The following is a 27,595-nucleotide window of genomic DNA, read 5'->3' on the forward strand; positions in this document are numbered from 1 at the left end:
GGTTCATATATATATATATATATATATATTTACAATATTTATGTCTTCTTGATGGATCCTTCCCTAGAGTGTTATGAAGTCACCTTCTTGGTCTCTCTTTATGGTCCTTTTTTAGAAGTCTGTTTTGTCTGATAGGAGTATTGCCACCCGGCTTTTTTTCCTGTCCATTTGCTTGGAAAATTTGTTTCCAGCCCTTCACTTTCAGCCTGTGCAGGTCTTTTGTCCTGAGGTGGTTCTCTTGTAGGCAGCATATGTGTGGGTCATGTTTTCTTATACATTCAGCTATTCCATGTCTTTTGATTGGAACATTTAATCCATTTACATTAAAGGTTATTATTGATAGGTACTTATTCATTGCCATTTATGTATGTGTGTTCTCCTCTCTCTCTCTCTTTTCCTTCCTTTCCTTAAAAGTAGTCCCTTTAGCAACTCTTGAAGAACTGGTTTGGTGGAGGTGTATTATTTTAGACTTCTTTTGTCTGGGAAGCTTCTTATTTGGCCTTCTATCTTGATTGAGAGCCTTGCTGGGTAAAGTAGCCTTGGTTGCAGACCTCTAGTTCTCATTACTTGGAATATTTCTTGCCATTCTCTTCTGGCTTGGAGTGTTTCCATTGAGAAGTCAGCTGTTAGCCTTATTGGGGCTCCCTTGTATATTACTTCCTGTTTTTCCCTTGCTGCCTTTAATAGTCTCTCTTTGTCTTGAAATGTTGCCATTTTAATTATGATGTGTCTTGAGGTGGGCCTCTTTGGGTTCCTCTTGATTGGGACTCTCTGTGTTTCCTGGATTTGTGTGACTTTTTCTCTCCTCAAATTAGGGAAGTTTTCCATCTTTACTTTTTCAAACAGGTTTTCTATCCCTTGTTCTTCTTCTTCTCCTTCTGGTATCCCTATTATACGGATATTATTACGTTTCATATTGTCTTGCATTTCTCTCAGTCCCTCTTCATTCTTTCTGAACCTCTTTTCCTTTTCTTGCTCTTTCTGGTTGTTTTTTTCTACTTTTTCCTCCAATTCGCTAATCCGGTCTTCTGCTTCATCGATCCTGCTTTTCATTCCTTCTACTGTGTTCTTCAGTTCAGAAATTGTATTCCTCATTTCCCCTTTGCCCTTGTTGTTAGTTTCTATTTCCTTTTTAATGTTGATATACTTTGCAGTGAGATCGTTGTAGCTTCTCTGTAGATTCTGGTAGCTCATTGTGAGCTCATTGAGCTTCCTGATAACCATTACTTTGAATTCAATATCTGATAGTTGAGTTGCCTCTATTTCATTTAGCCTTATTTCTGAAGCTTCCTCCTTTCCTTTCATTTGGGACTTGTTTCTTTGTCTTCTCATTGTTCGTGAGACTCTTCTTGTTAGCCTCTGTTTCTTAAATTGATCTGTTCTGGTTCCCTGTGATTATGGTGTGAACTTCTGTGGTAGAATACCTGTGAGATTCAGTGGTGCAGTCTCCTTCATGTATCCTGGTTTACACAGCTTCTCCCTACTCTTTTTTGTGATCAGTTGGAGGAGTAAGGCAAAATGGTATAAGACAGCAAGACAGTATTCTATGATATTCACAGTAGCAGCCTGTAGAGAAGAGATGGGAGATCCTTTGGCTACGTATAGTGTTAACCGTGATCTTCCACCCCACTAGCCACATTTTAGAAAGGATGGAAAGAAGATAAGACTCTTATTGGGGACCAAAGGATTGTTAGTTGGATCTAGAAAGCTATGAGGCTGTGGGAGGTAGATTCTGAGGTAGGGTGGGAATAAAGATTAGTAAATAGGATTAGTGTGTAAAAGAATAGAGACAATCCCCACAATAGTATAGTTCAGGAAATTGTGAAGTGGGCTGAGATCAGGGAGGGGTGTTGTGTACTATTTACAATTGTATGAACTAGGTCTTATTTACAGTAATATTAAAGCAACAATCATGTGGCAGAATCTATGAGATCTAGATAAGAAGAATAAGGAGTATAGAACCTTGAGAGTGTGTACTAATAGAACACAAATGAAGGACAGTAAATTATCAACACACTGTGACTGAGATAACAGGGAGAACCTATCAAACGATAGAATAACCAGCAAAGGAAAGAAGATTATACAGAAAGAAAAAGAATACCAAAATACTATTAAAATTAAAAATGTCAGAAAAGTGAGAAAAAGATAATACAAATTTGCAGTAACTTGCAGGCTCAAAAAAAGGAGGGGGGCAGAAGATGGAATGCAGGAGAGATAAATTTGGAGTGGAAGGAATAATACTAGGATGGAAGGAAGAGAAACATAAGGAATTGAGAGACACAAAAATAATAAGAATTAGAAAATAAAAAGTCACTTAAAAACAGGATAAAATCAAACGATCAAACAACAACAACAGCCAAAAAAAATCCAAACTTCTTGTTGGTTTCTAACTGGCCAAACCAGTTTTTCTGGTCTTGCTGTCTTCAGCAGGCTGAGGGGAGATTGGAATGCTTTTCACTCTTCCCCATCAGAACTCAGTCAGTCTCTTGCATAGTGTCCCCAGGGCTAGCAGCGCATTCTCCCGAGAGCCTATCCCATGCCTTCCCACAGGATCCTGGGTGTGGGTATGGGCGCTTCTGAGCAAGCTCTCCGGAGCTCACTGCCGCAGTCTCCTGGGCTCCGGGGCCCTGCAGAGCTCCTGCATTTTTTCCAGGTTCACGGTACAAGCTCCCGGGATTGCAAAGGGTCGCGCCCTTCCCCCAAATTTCACCTCTACAGGTGAAAGCAGGCTCTGTGTTCTCGGGAAGCACCCGAGTCTTATCTGGATTCACTTTGCAAGCTCCAGAGATGGAGAAGGGGCAAGTACTTCCACCAGTTTCCCTGCTGCAGGCTCCAGGAATCTGAGAAGCTCTGCATCCTTTCCAGGTTCACAGCGCAAGAGTTGGGAATCCCGAAGGGGCATGTGCTACCCCGAGTTTACCACGGCAGGCTCCAGAAACCCGCGAACACCCGTGCCCTTTCCTTGTTCAGGGTTGTAGGGTCTGGGTCTTCCACAGAATCACACTCGGTATTACCGGGCTTGGGGCACGGGCGCACAGCCAGGCCGCCCTTGGTCTCACAGGCTGGTGGCACTCACCCATCCTAGGGCTGTGTGTGGGTGCTTGCAGCCCTTGTGTGATTGTCTCCCAGTCCAACTCCCCTCTCTGTGCCGTCAAGCCACAAGGCCTCCCCTGGTGCTGCTCAATCCTTGTTGTCTGGGGAGGGAGCAGTGACTCTGCTCTCCCAGGTGCCCTGAGGCAGACCCAGGAGCACCGGGCCTGGGGGCTGCAACCTGGTCCCAGCGCTGATCCCTGGGTCCCTGTTGTCCTGAAGCAGTCTCCTTACCATCTGATTTTTCAATGTCCGCTGTAATTTTTGATGTCCTGTTTTCATAAATGTTTCGGTAACCTAGGCCCCTTGCTCTGTTCCCCTGCAGATCCACAAGTTTCTTTCCCCTGCATAGAGGAAAGGGATTACGCTCCCTCCAACAAAGCCATCTTCCTTCTCCTAAATCTGTTATTAACATAATTTTTGTTCATTTCTGATAGAGTTACCATGAAAATATCCCTTATGTGGATATGCATATAAGTATGCATATAATAATTATGTTAGTTTGGACATAGTACATGTGTCATGTAGAGAATTAGAAAATAGAGACAATCAAAACATAAGAATATAAAGTGTCCTATTTGTACCACCCAAATACTACTATTGTTAACTAGCTGTAGTGTATGTGTGTATAGGATCTCTGTATGCACACACATACATCCATCTATTATGTAACTAAAATGCAGTCATTCAGTAACAGTGTTGTCTACTTATTTTCTTTGATTTTTAAAATTGTGTCTCAGTTCTCTTACCCAGAAATTTCCTAATTCCAAATATTATTAGTATAATTATTTACTTGCTTTATCCTGTAATCTCAAATAACAGTACATATTATAACAATTAGAATTGCTAAACTACTAAAATCTCTTCATGCTTCTTTTGGTCTTTAGAAAACTACCCACATGGAGTGTGCAGTAAAAACATTGGTTTCTAAATGTTTGAATTAGTACATTACTAATAAAGCTGGTTTTGTTGTTAGATGATACTTTAAATTTAAGAAATTTTTGTAAATTATTTTTAAGAAGGTAATTTATATAATTCAGGAGTCAAAAATTTTGATAAAAGCACAGAAAGTCTTGCTTTCAATCCTGCTCCTTTCCTGTGTGGATGTGTGTATGTTTTAAATATGTGTGTGTATATTTTTGAATAATATACTTATTTAAAATATATGTATATATACCACAGTCATTTTGTAAGATGAGCTTAAATTATCCTGTATTAAGGTATACATTTGCACAACTACTTTGTGATAGTTAAATTTCTGTCTTAACTATATATGTAAATTAACAAACATGATTATAGACACCAACAGTGGGGGACACCCCCCAAAAACAGAATTATCTTCAGGAGGGTGGCCCCTTGCAGTACGGGCTTCCCCAGCTAGGTGAGTGTTCTAGGAACCCATCCGTATCAGTGTATCAACTGACATTGTTGTAAGAGACTGCGTTCAGCTTCAGTGCATTTTTTTTTGAAGATTCTTTCCATGTGTTTGCCAATTTCATGATGAGGAATTTACGAGTGCACCTGCCCACACTGCCCTGAGTGTTCAGCAGTTTTTGACCAAAAATGGCATGACCCTCATGCCTATCCTCCCTATTCACCCAGTCTCACCCTGAGAACAACTTTATTTTGTTTCCCTGGATGAAAAAAGTCCTCAATGGGAAACATCTTGCCAGTGTGGAAGAGGTGAAACAAAAAATGGCAGAAGCACTAAAAGGATTCAAAATCAACAGGTTCAAAAACTGTCTTGAGCAGTGGAAAAAACATCTCATAGGTGTATTGTATCAAATGGAGAGTATTTTGAAGGTGACTGAAGTTTAAACATTTAAGAATAAATGCACAATTTTTATAAATAAATTCTGTTTTGGGGGGGTCCCCCTTGTACATAAATTTAACTAGAGGGTTTGGGAAGAAGAAAGGCCTTACAGGTCAGTTTGGGGCACAATGAGGTCTTTACGATACCAACTCTTCTAGTCAATAAACATGACCCAGCTCTCCATTTCCTTGAGTCATTTGTAATTTCTCTCAGGTTTCTCTTAGCAGAGTTATTTAGTTTTCTGTGTTGTGGTCTTGAAAAACTTTTTTTGTTGGGTTCATTTGTAGGTATTTAATACTTTTGATGTTATTATACATGGTACAATTTTTAGCTCTGGTGTTGGTTTGATATAGAAATATAAATGGTTTTGGCTGTTGACCGGATACCCAACAACCTTGCTGAATTTACCTATTATTTCTAACTTGTTATTTCTAGTGCTTATCTGTGTAGTCTTTGACCCAGAGTAGATCATCTTTGAATGACATTTCATTCTGTTTAATCCTTATACTTGTCATGTTTCTTTCTTGCCTTGTGGTATATCATCCAGGGACTGTGGTTCAGCACAGGACAGAAGTGACTGTAGCCTTCCTCCTCATTCCTGATTTCAGGGGAGAATTTTCAGTGTTTCACTGTTAGGTTTATAGCTGCTGCTATCAGATGAAGAGAGTTCACCTTCATTCTTTCTTTTCTGAGAGATTTATTTTTAATCATGAATGTGTATTACATTTTATTGAATACTTCTTTTCCTCTGCTGAAATAAACATAAGTTTAACTCCTTTATTGTATAAGGTGGTAAATTATACACTGATTGATTTTCAAATATAAAACCTACCTTGAATTCCTGGAATAAATTCATCTTATTCATAAATTATATATTCATAATATATTTTTCAGAATTCACTGAACCTTCTATTATTTCTCATGGAATTTTTGCATCTATGTCCCTGAGGGCTATCAGTCAATTATCTTCTTGTGATTTCTTTTTCTGGTTTTGGCATCAGGGTAATGCTGGCCTTATAAAAATGAGTTGTAAAGTTTCCTTCCTCTTCTCTGTCCTGGAAGAGACAGTAGATGTTATTTTTTCCTTAAACATTGGGAAGAATCAAAAGATTTTTTGCTTGTTAATTTTGACCCCTACTTTGTACTATATACAAAACAAGTCCAGATGGAGAGTTGAATGAAATGTGAAGGCAAAACAATAAACTGTCTAGAGAGAGCAGTGGACAATAGTTCCATGACCTTTGGAGGGAACCAAGGGGCTCCCGTGGCACCCATGGTCTGCGCCTCCCTCTGTAAGGGAGTTACAGCGTGCACCCAGTGTGTAAGCCCATGTCCAGTTCTACACTGAGGCTGTCTGTGCTTGTCTGAATGTGTGTCATACTTAATCTGCTATTCTATTATTCTACCTGTTTTATTGGATAGTTCTTGTTTTATTCTCTCATTTGGAGTTCAACAAAACAGCTATACATCCTGCACTTGTGGGAATTGTATGACAGAAAGATGCAGTTTTTCAAGTCATTCATAGTTAAGTTCCATTCATTTATGTAAGCTCCACTACATTAGAATGTTTTTAAGAGTTCAAGCATGACCTGTGTGATATTTTTATTAGAAAATAAAAAATATTTTTTGTGAACTCATTGAGGCTTTCTTAAATTAACAAAGCTCAGTTTAAAAGTGCTTTGTAAACTATGAGCATTATCAACATATGCTTTTTATTTCTACATCTGTATATTAAAAGGATGTTGTATTTACATACATTACATATGTGTGATGGTCAATCTCAAAATGTTATAGGATTCCATTTATGTCATAGTTTGTGAGGTCTATTTGAAAATTATTTAAATATTCTGTTGTATTTAGGCTTTCTACTTGGTTGGGATATTCCTCAGCTCCACCTCCTACCTCTTTATTTTTAACTAATGAAGTGTCACTCTCTTTGTCTATAAAATGACAGAACATTGTTGGAAAACTAGTCATTGTAGCAGAGTTTCTTAATATACATTTCCATTCTGTTGCTTTTATTTGTATAACCCTATTTTTAGAAGATGTTTATCTGGAAGTGAGACACTTTGAAAAGTGTCTTAGGCATTATGTTTCTTTTGCAGAGGTGCAAAAACAGTAGCGGTGAAAATCCTGAAAAATGAGGCCAATGACCCAGCTCTAAAGGATGAACTGTTAGCAGAAGCCAATGTCATGCAGCAGCTAGACAACCCTTACATTGTGCGTATGATCGGGATCTGTGAAGCTGAGTCCTGGATGCTGGTCATGGAGATGGCAGAACTTGGTCCACTCAATAAATATTTACAGCAGAACAGGTATCTTTAGGGACCCCTGAAGTTTATACTACGAGGTGCAGGGCCCACCGGCTGGTGCACATAATAGTCTGTTTCTTTGGGAAGCCTCTATCCTCCCATGCTGTCCAAGAACCTTGCATGAGGAGGGGAGATAGTTTTAGTCTTTGGATCAAGTGTGTGGGGTTTTGTTTGTTTGTTTGTGTTTGTGTTTGTGTTTGTTTTGCTTTTCTTGGAAAAAAACTAATATCAAAATTTGGTTTTCATTCTCCTTTATTCACTCTGTATTGGCCCACTGACAGAATCAGCACTATCTTGGTGGTCAGTATCACCTCACTAGGAAAAACCTGCTTTTCCCAAGAAATATTTAATAAACATTTTATAGGGCATAGCAGTGATGACTTACTTGTCTGGCTGACCTCTACATTCCCACAAGTAATTCTGAAAACATCTGTGGCTGTGCTCTCCTCTAAAGCCATTGCCGAAATGGAAGAACTGGTGTGAAATACTCATGGGAATCGCCACTGGTTACTTAATCCCATTTGCTACATTATGTTTATACTTTACTTAGATTGTGTCTCCATAACAGGAAAGTGTTACCCCAACTTCAGAGGTAAAAAACTGAGGCTCAGGGTTGGATTTGTTTCCTGTCCAATTTTGGAGCAAGGATTCTGACTGAAGCCTGGCTTGCCTTGAGCCAGGTCTTACCACCCTATTACATTGCTTTTCATTGCAATGAAAGTAAGCCTTGAAAACTGGACCAGTTGAACACTGGGAGATTGGTGTCTACTTTTGAACAGCTGTAAGTTAACAAGGTTATTTGTCACTGCTTCTGAATCTTGCTTAAGAAGAATAGGAAGTGAGTGGACTTGCCTTCTGTCTCTGTGAGGAGCACAGTTGGTTGTTCTGAAATGGACTACTATCCAGCATCACTAATGACATACTTGACTTGCAGGCATGTCAAGGATAAGAACATCATAGAGCTGGTTCATCAGGTTTCTATGGGAATGAAGTATTTGGAGGAGTGCAATTTTGTGCATAGAGATCTGGCCGCAAGAAATGTATTGCTGGTTACTCAACATTATGCCAAGATCAGTGATTTTGGACTTTCCAAAGCACTTCGTGCTGATGAAAACTACTACAAGGTAGGAACAACTTAGCCAGTACTCGAAGCAGCAGGTGGTAAAAATCTGAAATGATAATATATCTCTTTTATATTTCATTACAGTGAAGTTTCAAGAAGCAATTTTCCTTGATGCCTTCTAGGTGTCCAAAGTGTTGTGGTTGCGACAAACAAATTCACATGGACTACAGAAGTCCTGTGGAGAAAAGGGATGTTATAAGTGAGAGCATGTGCTGACTCTTGCCTTGACAGGCTTTTTTTGCTTTCTAGTAGCATTACATCAAGGGAGGTCCTCATTCATTATGCATAGGTTTGCTTTAGGTGATTACCTTTTACAGATAACAAAGAAAAGGATGTTGCAAATGCAAGGGAAAAAGTGGTTGAATGGGTTACACTCTGACCTTAGGAGGTTTAGCACAGACTTTAGGAAGTTACTTCAAAGATATGCATTAAACATTTTCTGTCTTAACTTAGGGAAAGGGAGTTTTAGCAAAAGCAAGCCTTAAAGCAGCTTAGCTATAATGCAGGCCTGCTCCCCCATAGGAAAGATGATGTGTGGGCCTGGCTCCTGTGTGCCACCTCGTACCTGTTGGTTTTCTGAACCAGGGCTGAGCTACATTCACCATTGCCATGTGGACCAGTTTCCTATATTCCCTATTTTAAAATAACTATGTCAAAAATGTTCTTGTTAAGTTTTGATTTATTGTTAAAAATGGAAATACTCTAATATATCACAATTTTAGATTTATTCAGAATAATACTCTCCAAACTTTGTTCATTGGAACAATAGGGAATCAACAGTTTAGTATTAGAAAGAGAAATCAAGGAAACAACCTCATTTATAGTTACATCAAAAGAAATAAAATATGTAGGAATAAATTTAACCAAGGAGGTGAAAGACCTGTACTCAATGAAATAATACTTCATACCTGTCAGAATGGCTGTGGTCAGATGATAAGAAATAGTAAGTGTTGGAGAGGATGTGGAGAAGAGGGAACATTTGTGCACTATTGGGTGGAATCTATATTGGTGCAGCCCCTATGGAAAGTACTATGGTAGCTCCTCAAAAAACTAGGAATAGAGTTGCCATACAACCTAGCAATCCCACTTCTGCATATTTTTCTGAAGGAAATAAAATCACTATCTCTAAGAGGCCTATACATCTCATGTTCACTGCAGCATTATTTACAATGGCCAAAATTTGCAAACAACCTGAATATCTACCAGTGGATAAATATATAAAACACATACACACACTTCTCAGCTTTTAAAAAGAAGGAAATGCTGCCATTTGCAACAACATAGATGAAACTTGAAAGCGTTATGCTGAGTGAAATAAGTCAGACACAAAAAGACTAATATGCTATCATCTCACTTATATGGGGAATCCAAAAAATAAAATGCACACATTGAAACAAAGTAGATTGTGGGGGAGGGAAATGGTGGAGGGGGTCAAAGGGTACAAGAGTAAGTTCTGGGATCCAATGCATGGTGATTATAATTAACAGTACTGTGTTATATACTTGGAAGTTAACAAGAGAGTAGATATTAAATTTTTTTTACCGTAACAACAACAAGAATGGTAATCATGTCTGGTGAAGGATGTGTTAGCTAATGTTATTGCTGTAAACAGTTCACAATATATCTGTGCATCAAATTATCACAATGTATAAAAAGCTAAAAGCTATGTAAGAACCTGCAAGAGACTGAACACTCAGAGAAAATGGTGACATGGAGGATTTTTCTTAAGAAATCAGAAACAATGAGATGGAAAAGAATAAAAAGTTGAAGAGGATTAAAGAGAAACGATAGCAAAGGAAGCAGCTGAGCGTGGACCCCAGAGATCTGTACATGCCACACCTGAACTTTGCAGCACCAGCCTGTGAGCCACACATCCTTTGATACAGCAGCTCCTCACAAATGCCTGACATCCCAGGCAGATACAGGCACACTATGTTTTATTGCACTTTGGAGACAGTGTGTCTTCTGCAGATTAAAGGTTTGTGGCAACCATGTGTTGCGCAAGTCTTTGAGCACAATTTTTCCAACAGCTTTTGCTCACTATGTGTCTCTGGGTCACATTTTGGTGATTCTTGGCAATATGTCAAACTCTCTCATTATTTTGTTATGTTGATCTATAATCAGTAATATTTGATATTACTATTATAATTGCTTTGGGGTGAGATGAACTGTACTCATATAAGATAGAAACCTTAATAAATGTGTGTTCTGATTGTCCCAGTGACCAGCCTTCCCCTCTCTCATTCCTTCTCCCTGGCCCTTCCTACACCCTGAGACACAACAATATTGAAATTAGGCCTATTATTAACCCTACAATGGCCTCTATAGCTGTCATTAATAATGATTCCTCTGAGGGATCTGGGCAAAGTATTGGGTTGGCCAAAAAGTTCATTTAGTTTTTTTCCATAGGATGGTTCTAGTAGTGCTTAGCTGTCTTTAACTTCATTCAAAACAATTTTGTTGGATTATATTGTGACAGCTGTCATATGCATTTAAAAGAAAACATCAAAATTGGTGAATTTTTGTAGTCATTTTAATATTGAAGATGGAAGAAAACATGCAACATTTTCAGTGTATTATGCTTTATTATTTTAAGAAAAGTAAAAATGCAGCTAAAACACAAAAAAATTGTGCAGTGTATGGAGAAGGTGCTGTGACTGAATGAATATGTCAAAAGTGGCTTGCGGAGTTTCTTGGTACTGTTGACATTTTGGCCAAATAATTCTTTGCTGTGGGGCTGTCTTATGCATTGGAAGATATTTAGCAGCACTCCTGCCCTCTACCCACTAGAAGCCAGTAGCAGAAGGTAGTCAGCATACTCAAAATATACAAATCAGTAAAGTTATTAGTGAAAGTGAAAAATGCATCTTTTATTTTATGGAAAAAAAAACTAAATGGACTTTTTGGCCAACACAATAAATTGAAAACCTTCTGAAAAGGATTCCCCATTCTAGATGCCTCTAAGAACATTTATGACTCATAAGAAGTCAATGTGTCAACCTTCATAGGAGTCTGGAAGAAGTTGATTGGAGGACTTTGAGGTTCAAGGCCTCAGTGAAGGCAGTAACTGCAGGTGATCTAGAAATTGCAAGAGAACTAGAATTACAAGTGGAGCCTGAAGATGTGCCTGAACTGCTTCCATGTTATGATAAAACTTTTAAGGGATGAGGAGTTGTGTCTCATAAATGAGCAAAGAAAGTGGTTTCTTGAGATGGAATTGACTGCTGGTGAAGAGACAACAAAGGATTTATAATATTACATAAACTTAAGTTGGTAAAGCAGTGGCCAGGTCTGAGAGAATTGATGCCAATATTGAAAGAAGTTCTACTGTGGGTAAAATACTATCTCACAGCATCCCGTGCTACAGAGCAATCATTCATGAAAGGGAGAGTCAATCAATGCATTGAACTTCACTGTTATCTTATTTTAAGAAATTGACACAGCCCACCTCCAACCTTTAGCAACTCTGATCAGTCAGCAGCCACTAGCATTAAGGCAAGACTTTCCACCAGCAACAATTATGACTTGCTGAAGCATTTTTTAGCAATAGAGTATTTTTTAATTAAAGTATGTGCATGTTTTTTTAGACTTAATACTGTTGCACACCTAATAGACTAGTATAGTGTAAATATAACTTTTATATTCACTGGGAAACCAAAAAAATTGTGTGACTCACTTTATTGTGGCAATCTGTAACTGAACTCACAGTGTCTTCAAGGTCTGCCTCTGTGCACTGTCAGTAATGTCTAGCATGATGTGTAATAACAAAACTCAGGAAACCACTTGATGGCCTCTCAGTAGGAGACTGGTTAAATTAGTTATAGAAGATTTACCTGAAGCATACAATTAGCTCTTCTGAAATCAACTTTATTTACATATACTGACATAGAAATATATCTAAGATTCATGGCTAAGTAGAAAAATTAAAAAGAACAAAAAGAGTATGCCTCTAATTTTATTATTCTCCTAAAAGTATATATTTTCTATTTATACTTGTATATGCATTTTTCTGGAAGGATCCAAGAAAAGCTATCAAATGCAGTTATCTCTATAGACAAGAATTTGGAGTTGGTGGTGGGCAGAGACTGATCTTTCATCACATTTAAGATTTGTCAAAGGTTTATTTTTTTATCAGTTCAAAGTTCAGAATAAACTTGAAATAACACCCATGACTATATTGTTCACAATTTTAGAAATCAAAATCTATAAATAACACATAATGTGAATGAGACACAGGTACAATCAGTTTGTCACAAGGAGAACTACCATGACACTTAGGTCTCTGCTTGATGTCCCAAGTTGCCCTCTCCTAACACACCTCAGGGCAATTCATGTCCCTCCCCCTGCTTTGGGAGACTTCGCCCAGATCACAGTGACATTCGCAGGGGGCAGGCAAGACTTTCCTTTGGAACCCCAAGCTCCAAAGGAAAGGGTTTTGGTAGGCATGATTTTGATCTTTTTACTAACACTTTTGAAATTAGTTTAAACCAGTTTAAAATGATACCAGTAAACAGTCTATGCCCAAGTAATTTGTGTTGGCTTAAAACTGTAGACAAGTACACTTAAAAACAGTCCAATGCTTCTTGGAGCATAATCATGACATAATATTCAGGCTTCAACAACACAACAAGCTCCATGAAATGTGAGTGGCAAAAGGAAGAGGTGAGAGAAAATAACTGAAAGATAGAAGAAATTTGATCTGAATCTTTTAAAGGATGGATTTAAAATTTAAGATTTTAGGATTTAATCATATGTTTAAGATTCAGACCCAATACTTACACATGTGCACATACACTGGCATTTTGTGAGTCATGATTTTATTCTTTTTTCTAATTGTGATAAAATATACTTAACATAAATTTTACCATCTTAACTACTTTCAAGATCACAGTTCAGTCCTGACTGGTGTGGCTCAGTGAGTTGGTCATCGTCCTGCAAACCCAAAAGGTCTCCGGTTCTATTCCTGGTCAGGGCACATACCTGGGTTGCTGACCAGGTCCCTCCTTGGGGGCGTGTGAGAAGCAACAGACCCATGTTTCTCTCTTACATCAATGTTTCTCTCCCTCTCTTCCTGCCTCCCTCCCCCTCTCTTCCTGCCTCCCTCCCTCTCTCTCTAAAAATAAAGTATTTTTAAAGAAAGAATAGTTTAGCAGTATTAAAAACATTCACATTGTTTATAGCCAATCTCCAGAATTATTTTCATCTTACCAACTGAAACTATAATCATTAAGCACTAATTCCTTATTCCTCCCTCTTTACCCAGCCCCTAGGGACCCTTATTCTACTTTCTGTCTCTATGAATTGAACTACTGTAGGGCCCACAGATGAGTATCACACAGTATTTGTCCTTCTGTGACTAAATTGGCTTATTTCACTCGGCATTATGAAAGACAACCTCACAGTTCCTCCATGTTGGTCAATGTGTCAGAACCCTCTTCCTTTGTAGGGCTGAATGACATCCCATTGTACGAGTTGACCCCATTTTGTTTATTTATTTATGTGTCAGTGGACACTTGTGTTTCTTCCACCTCTTGGCTCTTGTGAATAATGCTGCTATGAACATAGGTGCACACAATTTTGTTCTTAATGGAAGTTCTCTGTTTGCATTGCTTTCAGGCCCAGACCCATGGGAAGTGGCCCGTGAAGTGGTATGCTCCGGAATGTATCAACTACTACAAGTTCTCCAGCAAAAGCGACGTCTGGAGCTTCGGGGTGCTAATGTGGGAAGCATTTTCCTATGGGCAGAAGCCATACCGGGTTAGTCACTACTGTGTCACATCCTAATTAATTATGTGGCCCTCAGAATGGAGAAGCACCGATTATCATGGCAGCACTCTGAAAATCATAATCAGGGCATTCTTCTTGAGTCTTTGGCTGTCTTTTGACAGTGGGCAGCTAATATGGCCTCAGTTTATTCACAACTGCAAAAGAAATATTTTTTTTCCAGAAGAGGGATTGCTGGGTCATACGGTAACTCTATTCTTAAGTTTCTGAGGAAGCCCCATACTGTTTTCCACAGTGGGTGTACCAGAGAAATATTTCATGATAACTGAAGAGTGTGTCTTTTTTTCACTGTATATGACACATGTAGATATATATAAGATATAACCAAATCAGCATTAAAGTTGAAGTAGAAATAATGGCTATTTCCAGTATCAAATTGGGAGCTCATTACATTTTTTAGATTTTTTTTCATCAAAATACACATACCAAAAAATGCACAAATGCTTGTTGAACCTTCCCAGATGGGACACACCCATGAAACCAGCCCCCAGAGCAAGAAAACAGAACCCCAAATCCTCTGCCTCCTGCACGCATGCCTCCCTGCAGGGGCAACCTTATCTAACTTCTAGGTCATAGTTTAGGTGCTGCTGTTTTTGTACTTTTTATAATTGACATCACACTTCATGTACTCTTTTGTTTCTTTCGAGAGAGTGGGATGTATTTATTGCTTTGTTTTGCTGAATACTATGTTTAAAAAGCTAAGGTATATTTTGCATGTTTTAGGGGATGAAAGGAAGTGAAGTTTCTGCTATGCTGGAGAAAGGAGAGAGGATGGGGTGCCCCCCAGGGTGTCCGAGAGAGATGTATGATCTGATGAACCTGTGTTGGACGTATGAGTGAGTACTGCCCCTTCCTGTGATTTATCCAGACACTCTGTTTTCAGTCTAAAAAATAAGTTTAGACAACTACTCTAATTTCAGGATGTCGAAATTTAAATGTATATAATATTGGCCAGGGTGGTAGGGTGGTCAAAGTAGAAAGATGTTCCTAAGAGTCTGGTCCAGTGCTGTGTACAATTTTTGGTGACAGAGGATGGCAGAAGCACTTAGAGGGAAATGTCTGCTTTCCTAATTCTGACCACCTTTCCGAGTGAGGCACAACCACAGATGTTGGCTGGCTCACAGATGAATTGGCCTAGGTAGCACTTCCGAGAAGTGACTCGGACCTGGGAACAGTAGCCCTCAGAGTCTACCCTAAGCACTCTAATGCATCCTGCCTGGAGCATACCTGAGCTTATGAAAAAAAAAGTTCAGCAGGCAAGGAAAACCCATCACACCTGGGAATCAGGGACTTTGCCCTGGTGGGGCAGCCTGTGAGTGCATTGTGGGGGCCCCAAGCCGTGGTCTCTGTACCTCTGGTGTTGCCTTGTGGAGCTTGGCAACACTATAGGTCTGTCACTGGGAGGAGCTCATATCCTTGCAATAGATTTTAATACTTTGGGGATCAGTTTTGCTCTGAGGTATAACAGCTAGAAATGCAGGAGGATACCAAGAATGAAGGATAGTGCCAACAATCTCAGATGCCACTTGGGATTCTACCACACCATAGGGAGTACTCTTCACCCAGCACAGTTGGGAGTGCAAATAAAAGATCTCATTATTGTCTAGAAGCAACATGGTGAGCCCCAAAAAGAGGACAGATATGTCCAGTTGCTGGTGCTGACCCTTTCAGAGAAAGCCCCTTTCTGTAGCAAAGGTACCCATCTGGAACCTGGGGAGCTTCCTGAACCCAGACTATCAGAGTGGCAGCAGGAGAGAAAGGCTAGAGATAGATTGTAGAAGGCGGGTGTCCAGTCTTTGAAGTCTTGACTAACTCCCACATCACCATCCCCAGTGCCCAAACTGGAATTACAAGAATCAGTGACAGGTAGGTCCCAGCTATTTTCAAAATGGAAATGAAAGGTCTAGCCTAGAAATTGTGGTTGGGGTGGCATCATATAGGAAACAGAAGACAAATGACCCCCTTAGTGATGTTACAGGCCTTGATACAGACCTTGACCTTGTCACCTTGCACCTGTGCTGAATCAAACTCCAGCTGTCTTGCTTTGAGGCACCTCTGAAAGGCAGGAGCGGGAGGACAGAGCACCTCTGAGACTTTCCCAGAACCCTCGAATGAGGGCAGACTGGCAATCTCCTCTTTATAGTGCCTGTTCCTGCAAAACTGCTGAAGACAGCACAGGCCTTCCTGGCTTTAGTAGGTATTATGCACCATGCACCCCGCCAAGTTTGGGGGACCTGGTGGCCAGTGAGGCACCATGGGGAGCAGAACAGACCCTCAGGTCAGGAGATGTGTGAAGCCCTAGGGAGGGTACACCCTTGGGTAGTTCTTCTGCTTGCCTGCAGCTTCATTTGGAAGATTTCACTTCCTCTGAGAAACATGAACTTTAAATCATTCTGAAAAAAGTGAAAATAACTAGAATTAAAATGAACTGTCAGGGAGACAGTTGAAGTTAGGTTTTGCTCTTAATGTGAACACTGACATGTTTATTTCTGTCTGCTGTTCTTTATGGTGGATGCTGGCTGACCAGTGAGGAGGGGAGGAGTGGGCAAAGGAGGGGACTCAGGGCTGCAGGAAAGGTGTTAGGCAGTGTGCCGGGCAGAGTGAACCATGTTAGGAGCTGTGAACCATGGTAGGAAGAATGATGTACCCAAGACACACCCCTACTTGGTTGGGTGGCCGTGGTGAATACTGATAGCACTGGAGCATTCTTCATGGGATAGGATTCCAGACGACGTCTGCCCACCTGCCTTCGTCCTCAGAGACACACACAGCTCTTGGTGCTGTTATTGCCAGGATGGCCCATGAGGGGAGGATGAAGGAAACAGTTCTTGGTATTCACTGGAGGTGGAGCGAGGTAGAATGCTCCTCTTTCAGAAAACACTTTCTCAGTTTCTTTTCCCACCTGGAGGTTTAAGTCACAGCCTGAGTAAGGTGTACAGGCAGTGCTATCTTTCCCATCACCTCCAACCCCAGGAATGCTTTCCAGTGAGTTCTACATGGATGTCTAGGAATTAGCAACAGTGTTTAAGTATCAGTGGAATAGAAAAAGTGGCTGTGGACCATGCCTAAAATTATGAATGACAACTCCTTATCAAACTTTCTTTTTCCAATAAGCTATATTTCTGAGGGTTAAAGGTTTTCTAGTAATGGCCTGGAATGTTGGGGGCCATCCAGGGAGACAGTCAGAGACAGTCTTAATGTAAGTAGTTAAATGATGTAAAGTTGAATAGGAAAAAAGAACAAAACATTTTGGGGGGCATGGCCACAAGGAGTACTCAAAAGCACCAGGAGCTGGTCTGACAACCCAGGGAAATAACCTCAGCAAACCTCACAGAGACCCCAACTAGGTCCCCTGTAGGAATCTGCAGTTGCAGAAGGGGCAGCAGGCAATAAGTGGTAAGCTATAAAATAAGTGCATTCTGTTGTGTGTTCTTGGAAGGAGACAAGCCCAGTGGCAATTCAAAGCCAGAGGACATAGGGCCTGGAGACTGCTGCACATATGTGTGAGGACCTCTCATATGCAGGTAGTCATTTGCAGAAGGAAATGAAATAGTTGCCTGGTACATGGAAACATGTGGAAACATGTGGGAAAATGTGGATTCCAGAACCTGGTGGATTCAGTGAAGCAAACACAAATGATCCTTGTATAGTCTCCAAGTTTTCCTCCATTGTAAATAGTCAGCCACCTTTACCAAGGTGATAGATTTTTAGATAGACAGGTAGATAGGAAGGTAGATGGATATATAGAATATATATACATACACATATACATACATAGTAGAAAGAGGAAAGGAAGGAGGGAGAGAGGCATGGAGAGTAAATGGATGGATGGATAGATCCATTGATTGATCATCATCATGGTTGGATAGAAAATAGGTAGATAGATAATCTACCTATCATCATATCCATCATGGTTGGATAGAAAATAGGTAGATAGTTAAATAGATCTATAGATAATAGGTAGATAAATGATAGATCCATCTATCAATACATGATAGATAGATGAATGGGGGCACTGATGGATAGGTGGGCAGGTAGGATAGATAATAAATGTTTAGACAGAAAGACATATACATATATACATTTAGATTTATCAGTGAAATACCTATTGACTGACCTCCAGTTAGTGAGGGCAATCAGTAGGTATGAATAAGCAGCAGTTGACACTTCCCTCATGGAGGTCACAATTTTAGACTGGATGTTATTAAACATGAAACAAATTAACCCCCATATGCTCATATGATGGCATATTGCAGCGCGGGCAACAGAGCAAACCATGGGGAATTCTGGATGGGAATAGAGGACCATGGGGGTCATATTACTGTTAGGGTCCATATTGGCCTCCTTTGGAAGGACTTTTCCACCTGAAAACTGCTGGTTGGGGAGCATGGGTGCAGGAAATGAGGAGAAGGGGTACACTGGGCACAAGAGGAAGTGTGGAAAAGCATTCTGGGCCGGGTGGGCAGAAGCAACCTACCACAAGGCACTTAGGCACCTCCTCTGCTCAAGCTCAAGGTCATCCTAAGTTCCTCATGGTAGCCTCACCTATGGAGTAAAGGAGAGGTTCCATAAGACACCTGTCCAGGTGTCTTCCCTGAGGCCCTGTCTGTATTCCTGTTTCTCTGCATTAGTTTTCTTGGTGCTCAGCTGCTGGATGAATAAAACAGGCACAGCAAGATTCAGACAGGCTCTTTGTGCATTCAGGTCCCTGTGGTTGGAGTTTGTGCTCTCTTTGTAGCAGGACTAAGGCTGTTTCTCAGCGTGTACACAGCTTTCTATGTATATTTCTGTACCCCAGGGCTCGGCCATTACATTCCCTCCTAGAATACAACTTGGCATCCAGATACACACGCCCCCCACAGTGAGATCTAAGTCACCAGCCATGACCACAGATGGCTGATTTTTGTCAAGCAGTTTTTGCATGTTCTTGAAAGCTGTAGATTCTCAAATAGGATCGTTTTGTTGTGACACTGATAAGATGCCATGGGAACCTAACTCTTACATATATCAATTAGCCAGTGTTCAAATTGGTTTCATTATGTGTTGTTTTGCCTAAAGTCATGGAACCTTTTGAGGACTTACTATATTTTGATGCCATCTGACAAAAAAAAAGAAAACATTTTGCTTCTGAAGAAACCACTCTGCCCTTACATTGGTGAGTGATTCCGAGGCCTCTTGCATACTCCCAGGCTGTTCTCTCGAGCCTTATAATATTGTAGTTTTAGATCAAAGAGGTTGAATGTGGACAGTTCAAAGTTTGACCTCCAGTTCTGTTTCACTTGTTGGGCAATTATATCCACTTGCAATAGCCAAAAATTGGAGGAAAATAAGAAAACTTATTTCCAAACAATGATAGATTCTTAGAGTTTTAAGAAATACTTGCTTATGACAGATCCAATTCAAAGATGTCTGTAAAAGTTTGTTTAGAGATTGCAAATTGTGAAAAACTTTTTCCCATAGTTTACTTACATTGTTCCCTCCCCTGAGAAGTGACAAGAAAAGTGAGGTCTTGCTGTGTTAAGATGTATAATAGACATGCCTGTATCCTTGCTTCTGCCATGACAGGTTTTAAGTTTTAATAAGAACCCATACGGGGGCAACTATAATAGAATAGCAATAAAATATTTTTAAAAATAAAAAAACTCACAACAGCACATTTTCAGAAGTCCAGAGCCATCCAGTTGGGGTACAGAGAGGGAAAGTTTAAACTGTGTCTATTTTTTTTTCTTAACAAGGTTATAAATCGTACATTAAGGGTATGTCTGCAGCATATTGACCAGTTAAGTATTTCAGACACATCTGTTTTGCTAGATCACAAGGAGACAATCTCTGGGTTAAAAGGTCCAGACTTTGAATGCAAAATTTCTTTAAGGGGGACAGGAGTCACCTGGGGTCTTGCTGAATGCACATGGGGTTCTGTAGGTCTGGCATGGTCCTGACGCTGAATTCTGCACAGGCTTCTGGTAACCCCGGGGCTGGGGTGCAGACACATGCTATGAACTGCAGGCTTTAGAGGAGGCCACCAGAGGGCGCAGCCATTCGCACTCGCCCTGGAAAGGCTCCAGGGGTGAGTATGTTTTTTTTCTCCAGTGTGATGACGAATATTAATGCATGTCTTCCCTTTCTAGCGTGGAGAACAGACCCGGATTTGCAGCGGTGGAACTGCGGCTGCGCAATTTCTACTATGACGTGGTGAACTAAGACTCGTGGGCCTGTTTGTGCAGCCTCTGAGCAAATGAGTCATCACAGGCAAACTTACTACAATGCATGGATTTTGAGTCTCCACCTCCCACAGCCCACTGGAAGAGCCACTCTCACAGGCACTTACCTGTGACTCTGGTTCCCCAAAGCCTGTGGGACAACATACCCTCCATAGAACAAACCTGCTGGGAGGAGCTGTGGGAGAAAGACAGACAAGAGGGTCAACAGAAACTGTGAATTCCTTTGTGCTTCTTGTCTGAGTGGTTTTCATGGCAGGTTCTTTTCAGGATCTGTTTTCAGCTTTCCTTACTATCTTTTCAGTTCTCTGGCTCCTGGGCTGCTCTGACCCCCACCCCCACAGCCTGGAGATATCGCCATGTGGTATCCAGCCACTGGTCTTGCATTGTCAGCGCCCAGCGGGCACAATGACACCTATGATCCCTGCAATGGAGGACTAGAAGGGAGAGGACAAGGGGATTTGGCTTAAATGGGCCTTGTGACTGGCCTTGCCCCTGAAAAGCTTTCCTAATGGTAAAAGTGCCTCGAGGCTTAAAAATTAAGTTCTACCAGTGCGGCTTCTAAGGTGTAGCCAGTTAAAGGGAATGAAGTCTGGATACTGCTTTTGCTCTGTGTGTTCTGAGCCAGAGTCTTGTGTCTGCATGAAAAGTGTGGCCTGCTGGAAGGACTGGCTTACTGGCCCCCTGAAAGCCTCTCTCCTGCAGACTCTCTGAAGACTGTGCCTGACTGGAGATCCTGCAGGAGAAAGGATGTCCATCATCTTGAGCACGTGGCAGACAGACAGTAGGGCGCTGTGGGCTGTTGCTGTCGTGTAGTTAGTGTGGCTCTGCTTCCTCTTCCTTGAAGAAAGGGTACAGACAGACTTCCTATCTTTTTCTGTATTCACAAAGAGACACCCTGGTGGCCAAGGGCATGTAAAGATGAGTTTGTGAAGAAAGTGTTAATTCATAATAAAGTCACAGACCCTGATGCTCCCACAAGTAGGCTTTATCGAGTGTGATGTGGGGGTGAAAATACAAAACTCAAGACTTATTTTCTAGTCTCCTAGTCTTAGTTAATCTTCAACTAATGTCTGATCTTACACAAGTCATCCGACCACTGATAATCAGTTTTGCTGTGGCCCCTCAAAATTAGAGCTATTTAGACATCATTCTTAGGTCAGTCAAGTAATAAACTTGGACCATCTGGAATTCAGCTATGCCTAAGACAGTTTAAAGTGTACTTCCAGCCCATGAACACGAGAGGAGGCCCTGCTCCTAACAGAGGGAAGCTAGACATGGAGAAAGCAGCAGTCAGCATGCTTGCTTGGCCAGAATAAGACACCACTTGCTCACAGAACTTCTGTTAAGAAACTTTTAGAAACCATCCATGCCTTTTAGAATTGTGCTACCTGGTGGGTTAATAGTTTTGTTAAGTGGAGATTCTGTGTGTGTTGAGCAGATACTCAAAACAGTAGCACTACACATTTAGACTCCCCCAAATTAAAAAGATTAATGACAGCCCTGGCTGCTGTGGCTCAGTGAGTTGAGTGCCAGCCAGCAAACCAAAGGGTCACTGGTTCAATTCCCAGTCAGGGCACATGCCTGGGTTGCAGACCAAGTCCCAGGTTGCACAAGAGGCAATCACACATTAATGTTTCCCTCCTTTTTCTACCTTCCCCTCTAAAAATAAGTAAAATTAATCTTTTAAAAAAAGATTAATGACAGTCTCTGGTCAGATGACATGTAGATTTAGAACCCTAAAGGGAAGGATTGCACACATTGGTGATGGCATCTAAGAAAATGGGTGTACTGTTGACTCCTGGTGTCTTCCCTCTTCTGTCCCCAGAGTGGTGTCTGTGGGAAAGGCCACACTGGCAGGAATCTGGGGGCATACATTGAGCTCCCTCCTGGGAGTATTTCCCTCACTCTCCAGCAGCTTTCTGCCACTCCCAAAACTCTGGTGATGAAGACCATCTAGAATGTGAGTTGGCAATAGGGAAGAGGGGCCTGGCTCCCCCAGAAACCTAGCCTACAAGCTGTGGGTGCCCCTGTCCTCCCCTGTGACTTCCTGGTGGCATGGGGTGTTCCTGTGTGTAGAATTACCACTGTGGCAGTGTGTGGAAGTCTTTCCAGTGAAAATATGTGCTTTCTCCAGAGGAGGGCACAGAGGGAAAGGCAACTTCACTGAAGAAGGACTTAAAATGTGAATGAGCCAACTTTGGAAGGTAAAGACTTCGTAGGGGCATTTAGCTTATACTTGATTGTCACATGGGTGCTGCCCTTCTTGTGGCTCTAGCCATGTCTTTACATGAGTCTGGGCTTTACATGGGTCATGTGCCTTCACCTTCTGATCCTCGTTTAGTGGGAACACCAGAGCATTGTGGACAGATATGCTGCCCTGGCCAGGCCAGCACCAATTGACTGCTGAGGCTATGACCTTGACCCCTAGTGGGATCAAAATTTTTCATAACAGAAACATAGTCTATCCTGTGGTTAAAATAATCATGTGTGTTTCATTGGAGCATGTCCTTCCCCATACTTGGTGTCACCAGCCTTGCTTTTATTTTTTGGATGTTGACTTCACATTTACAACAACCAGCCCAAGGACTGTGTTCCACCCAGATTTTCACACACAGGGGTGACCACTGGATTTTCAGCCCCTCACCCCTAACCTCCCAAAGAGCACACTTGACCAGTTAAGCAGTATCCTCCTTCTATTCCAGAAGACCTACTTTTTGTCACTGGACTTCTTTAAAACTATAATTATTAATAAAAGTTTAAATTGTGATCATTTTCATGGACATTATTAATGTGATAGCTCACTCTGTCACATAAACAGTGTTAAGTAGCATTGTCAAAGCAGTGTTTGTTTTTAAATACATCCCAGCCATTTCCTGACATGATGGATGTATGTAGTCCCCTCAGAGCTGGTCTGCAAGCTTCTGCCACCAGCCTGGGCTTTACATGGGTCATGTGCCTTCACCTTCTGATCCTCGTTTAGTGGGAACACCAGAGCATTGTGGACAGATATGCTGCCCTGGCCAGGCCAGCACCAATTGACTGCTGAGGCTATGACCTTGACCCCTAGTGGGAAAGGGAAAGGGAAAGGCTGGTCGAGGAGGGCCCTGGTCACTAGAGCCCTCCACTCATGAGCATGGGATCTGCCCAGGAGAGCCTGACAGCTCAAGTTGTACTCTAATGGAAGGTGACTGATGGGACCCAGTAATGCCAGAGGGCCCAAAACAGGACTGTAGGTTATGAGCTTTCCTTTGCTTTGTGAAGATGGCATACAGAGTGCTGGGACAGTCTGGGAAAGAATTCCAGAGCTTCCATCACCTCCTTTAAAAGAGATTACACACACATGCCCACATACTCACATGTGTACAAATACCATGTGTACACACACACACCACACTGAACCTTATTTCAGAGAACAACTTAAATGCCAATGTGGGGCATTTGTCCTGCCTGGGAGCATGTGCTAGTGGCTGTACTCATTTCTCTTCCGTCCACTCTGTGCCTGGTCACCAGTTCCTCCCAATCCCAGGCCCATTGGGGGCCCCCTGGCCCCGAGGGGCAGAAGTTTGGAGGAGACCTGGGTTGGCTGGCCTCACACTCCCATTGGGAGCCCTGAAACTGGGACAGCACTGAAGTAGGAATGACACAGGCTGCCAGACAGCCACCTGGCACACAGCTCCTAGAGCAGTGAGAGCACGTGTTCGACGTGGAGTACAATACAGACAGCTGGGCTTCCAGCACTGATCTGGATGAGTCACAGGAATTCAGCCTCAATCTGCACAATTGCAGGTGGAGGGTATCTATCAACCCGTACTGATAAATGCAAGGCCGGGAACAGAAAGCTGGGGCCATATTCTCACAATGTCAGTAGGAGCCTCGGTCTGGACCCCAAGGCCACTGGTGGTCTAGCCAGTAGGATTCTGCAGGCCAGCAGATGGCACCATGAGATGGCTCAGGAGAGGAGCTGACCTTGGACTTTGGAACGTTCAACCCCTGAGAGGGGCAGAAACCACCACTGTTCTATACATGGTGATCACGGGAATCAGTAAAATGAGGTGGGTTTAGCATACAGTGAGCTCGGGCACAGGGAGATATTAAGACCAATGCTTGTCTTTCCAAGGTTAAGAAGATGTCAGTACTCATAAACATGTTCTTCCCAGCAAGGAAGGAAACATTTTGAAAGAGCCAGAATGAGATTTTGCTCTTCCTAATTCTCTTTCAGTTTGGGATCTTCTGCTTTAGGTGGCGCTTGCTTCTTTCTTGCCATGGGCTTGTTGTCTTAGGATAGAAATTCGTGCCTGCTTCAGGGACAGCCAGTCCCTTAAATCAGGGCATTTTCTTAGGTATGAGCCCAGCAGAGGCCCTTAGGCCCCTGCCCTAGTCCTCTTCCTTTCTGCTCAAAGAGAAGCCCAAACACTACCTCACAGGTGTCTTCCAGTGAACGTGAGTGAAGAGGACAGAACCAAGCTGTGCAAGCAACAGGCTCCCTAATCAAATAACTCCAAGGGCCTTCCAACTAGGGTCTCAGTGCCCATTACCCACAGAATTCCAGGAGTCTTGCAACAAAGACTTTTGTTCACATTTTGCTACCTTAACATTTGCCTGACTTCTTCAACCACAGAATCACCATTTTGCTCAATGTCTATTAGCAAGACGGACTGATTTCCTTACACACTATGACACACCTCACTTAACTGCCCATGAAAGAGGGATCTCTACATTGGGAAGGACACTGGGAGCTTCTGGGAAAGTAATACTGTCCTGTCCTTGAACTCAGCCAAGGAAACAAATGGAAACTGCTTATCCATTAGCTGAAAACCCAGCACATCAGGTTCTCAGCCATTGATTGTTTTGCATATTATGTACCCCCCTTCTCTCATGTCCCCACACAAACACACACATACAATAAATTTTTTCTTTAAAAGAAGAAAATACGATAGCACTGTGATATAGCAGGGCCACCCAGGGCATTTGTTTCATTAAAAAGAGCTCTTTTTAAGGCCAGTTACTTACTATTTTGTAGTTTTACAATATTAACCCGGAGGAAGAAAGAGCACTTCTCCAGAGCCACCATCCCTCAGTTCAGTGGACATCCACTTGGACACCAGCATGGCAAGTGCTGCTGTTCAGCACACTCCACACTTGTCTTCACTCACTCCTGATGCTGCTGCCTGTGGAAACTTCTTCCACATGATCATGAGGAAAGCATTCCACAGACCCACGCACGGGAGACTGTGGTGTGGCAAGATTTACTCAAATGGTAATAGAAACCTTCCCCTGATTTCCAATGTCCCATCTCCGTCCATCCCACCATGGAAAAAGTCCAATTTTGTCCTTATCAAGGCCACAATAAAGCCTAGGGTCCAGAGTTTCTGTTTCATATTGCAGCTTAGTCCTTTGGAGCCCACATGGTCTGACAGGCCCCAGGCAGTGCTGCTGCACCCCTGTGGTTGCTGTGGAGAGAACAAGTAAATGAATGGGGCCAGAATGTGTTACTGGTGAGAGAGAAGGCCTTTGTTCCCTGAAATTATGTTAGGCTTGGGAAGGACCAGGTGCTTTTTCAAAATACCCAATCAATTTCTCAAGCTTTTACAGGCTTTTAATGGGTCCACCCACTACAACAAATCTATTTCCTTCTATGGTCAAATTTTGGCTCCTAATGTGCATGTACTCCCCCCCACCTGCTCCCCCCAACAATCCAGTACTAGATGGTGGGCTGCTCCCCACCTAGGGGGAGGAATGGGTGTTAATCCCCTTGGAGAGACAATGCTGCAGTCCCCTGAAGAGTATGAGGCTATAGCTTCCTGGTGAAGCAAGCTGTCTCCTTAATAGCTGATTCCCTTTGCTCCCTTCTTTTATTAATAACTAGCTACCTCCACTAACAGTGGGGCATCTGCTAACCAGGTAATGCTGTCAGCTCATGCGTTACTCAGCTGGGGACATTTCCAGGAGCTATTTTTCTCAGTAGGTGTAATTGAGCCAAAGTCATGAGTCATAAGACTTCATGCCTTTGCAATCTTTCAGGGCTTTGAATGACTGTTTTCCATGACTGTCATTAAACCGTAGAACAATGAGTGAAAAATGCATGTTGTTTGTAACAACTCTTCCTCGTTTATACAAAGACCCAGTGTCTGGGACTGTTTTTTTCTCCACAGCTTTTATTGAATGACATTGTGATTTTCTATAAGTCACAGAGGTGTAAACACTCCTTCCCTGCTCTGGGCCACAGGAGAGGCCTGGGCCTCACAAGGAGTGAACAGCTAAGGAAACATATCAAGAAAATCATTTTGCTAAGTTCATGTCCTTATCAAGTGGATTGTGCCAGAAGACATGATTTCATTGGACGATGCAAGTCACCTGCATGCAATGCTCAGGAAGTTAGTTTTCAATTTCACAATGCAGGCTCCCAGAGATCAAGGGAAGCATCTCCCATGCTGAAAGCTCCTGGAAGGGCATGGCCTCTAGTGCTGAACAGGCCCTATAGCAGCACGCTGCTGCCCTAGAATCCATCAGCTGCTCAGTCGGCCCCCATCCCACCACTTCCCCACTTCTGTCCTGTCAACATTTAACCATGAACAAAAAAGAAAACAAGATGCTTGATGAAGCCAATCCAATTACCTCATATTTGTACTTCGTATGATTATGTGCAGAAAGGAGGTGAGCTAACAACACAGCAGAGCCCAGCAGACCAGGATCTCAGTGAGCTCAGCTCAACCAGAGATGAGGCCGACCTCCTGAAGTGGATGGAGAGCTGAGGGGGTTCCTCTGAGTTAAAGCTCAGCAGTGAACAAATAAGCATTTTAATCAACTTTTTTCTGCAATCAAAATATTTAGACATTTGTTCATTCTGGGACACTCTTAAAGTCAGTAAGATATATGTTCCTTAATGTTCTGCACTTTATACTTGTGCACTAAGTAATGGTCTCCCACAGACTGTTTTCTCATTTATGGTGAGAGAGTACCTTAACGTGCCATTAAGTTCTTTGTATTCAGAGCCCCCACTTCTGTGGATTATAATTTGGAAACACAGGGCCCAATAACTGGTAATGGGGTCTGTACTTTTTTGTAATAATTCCCGTGTGTGTGTGTGTGTGTGTGTGTGTGTGTGTGTGTGACTGTTAAACAGGCATCTTTGTCTTTTTTTCTCAGATCTTCTTGTACTTCTGATACTCCTTCAACATAAACATAACTTTCTACTATTAACCCACTTGGTTCATAGTGTCCCCACTTGCTAGCAGTCATAGCACTTAACCAT

At 41.9% G+C, this 27,595-nt stretch overlaps 1 protein-coding gene across 5 annotated transcripts in view; it reads left to right on the top strand.

The window, feature by feature from the left end:
• SYK (spleen associated tyrosine kinase) overlaps positions 1-23,113 on the top strand; it is a 90,687-nt gene extending 67,574 nt beyond the window's left edge. For all 5 annotated transcript variants that reach the window (XM_045833856.1, XM_045833860.1, XM_045833858.1 and 2 more), the window contains 5 exons: positions 7,009-7,218; positions 8,150-8,339; positions 13,955-14,095; positions 14,846-14,958; positions 20,251-23,113. In XM_045833856.1, the coding sequence (XP_045689812.1) occupies positions 7,009-7,218; positions 8,150-8,339; positions 13,955-14,095; positions 14,846-14,958; positions 20,251-20,323 (727 nt within the window). In that variant the 3' untranslated portion in view covers positions 20,324-23,113. The remainder of the gene's footprint in view (positions 1-7,008; positions 7,219-8,149; positions 8,340-13,954; positions 14,096-14,845; positions 14,959-20,250) is intronic.
• The last annotated feature ends 4,482 nt before the right edge of the window (positions 23,114-27,595 follow it).

This window comes from Phyllostomus hastatus, unplaced genomic scaffold (assembly GCF_019186645.2).
Source record: "Phyllostomus hastatus isolate PE091 unplaced genomic scaffold, TTU_PhHast_1.1 phas_contig_195, whole genome shotgun sequence".
In the NCBI taxonomy this organism is placed as follows: Eukaryota; Metazoa; Chordata; class Mammalia; order Chiroptera; family Phyllostomidae; genus Phyllostomus; species Phyllostomus hastatus.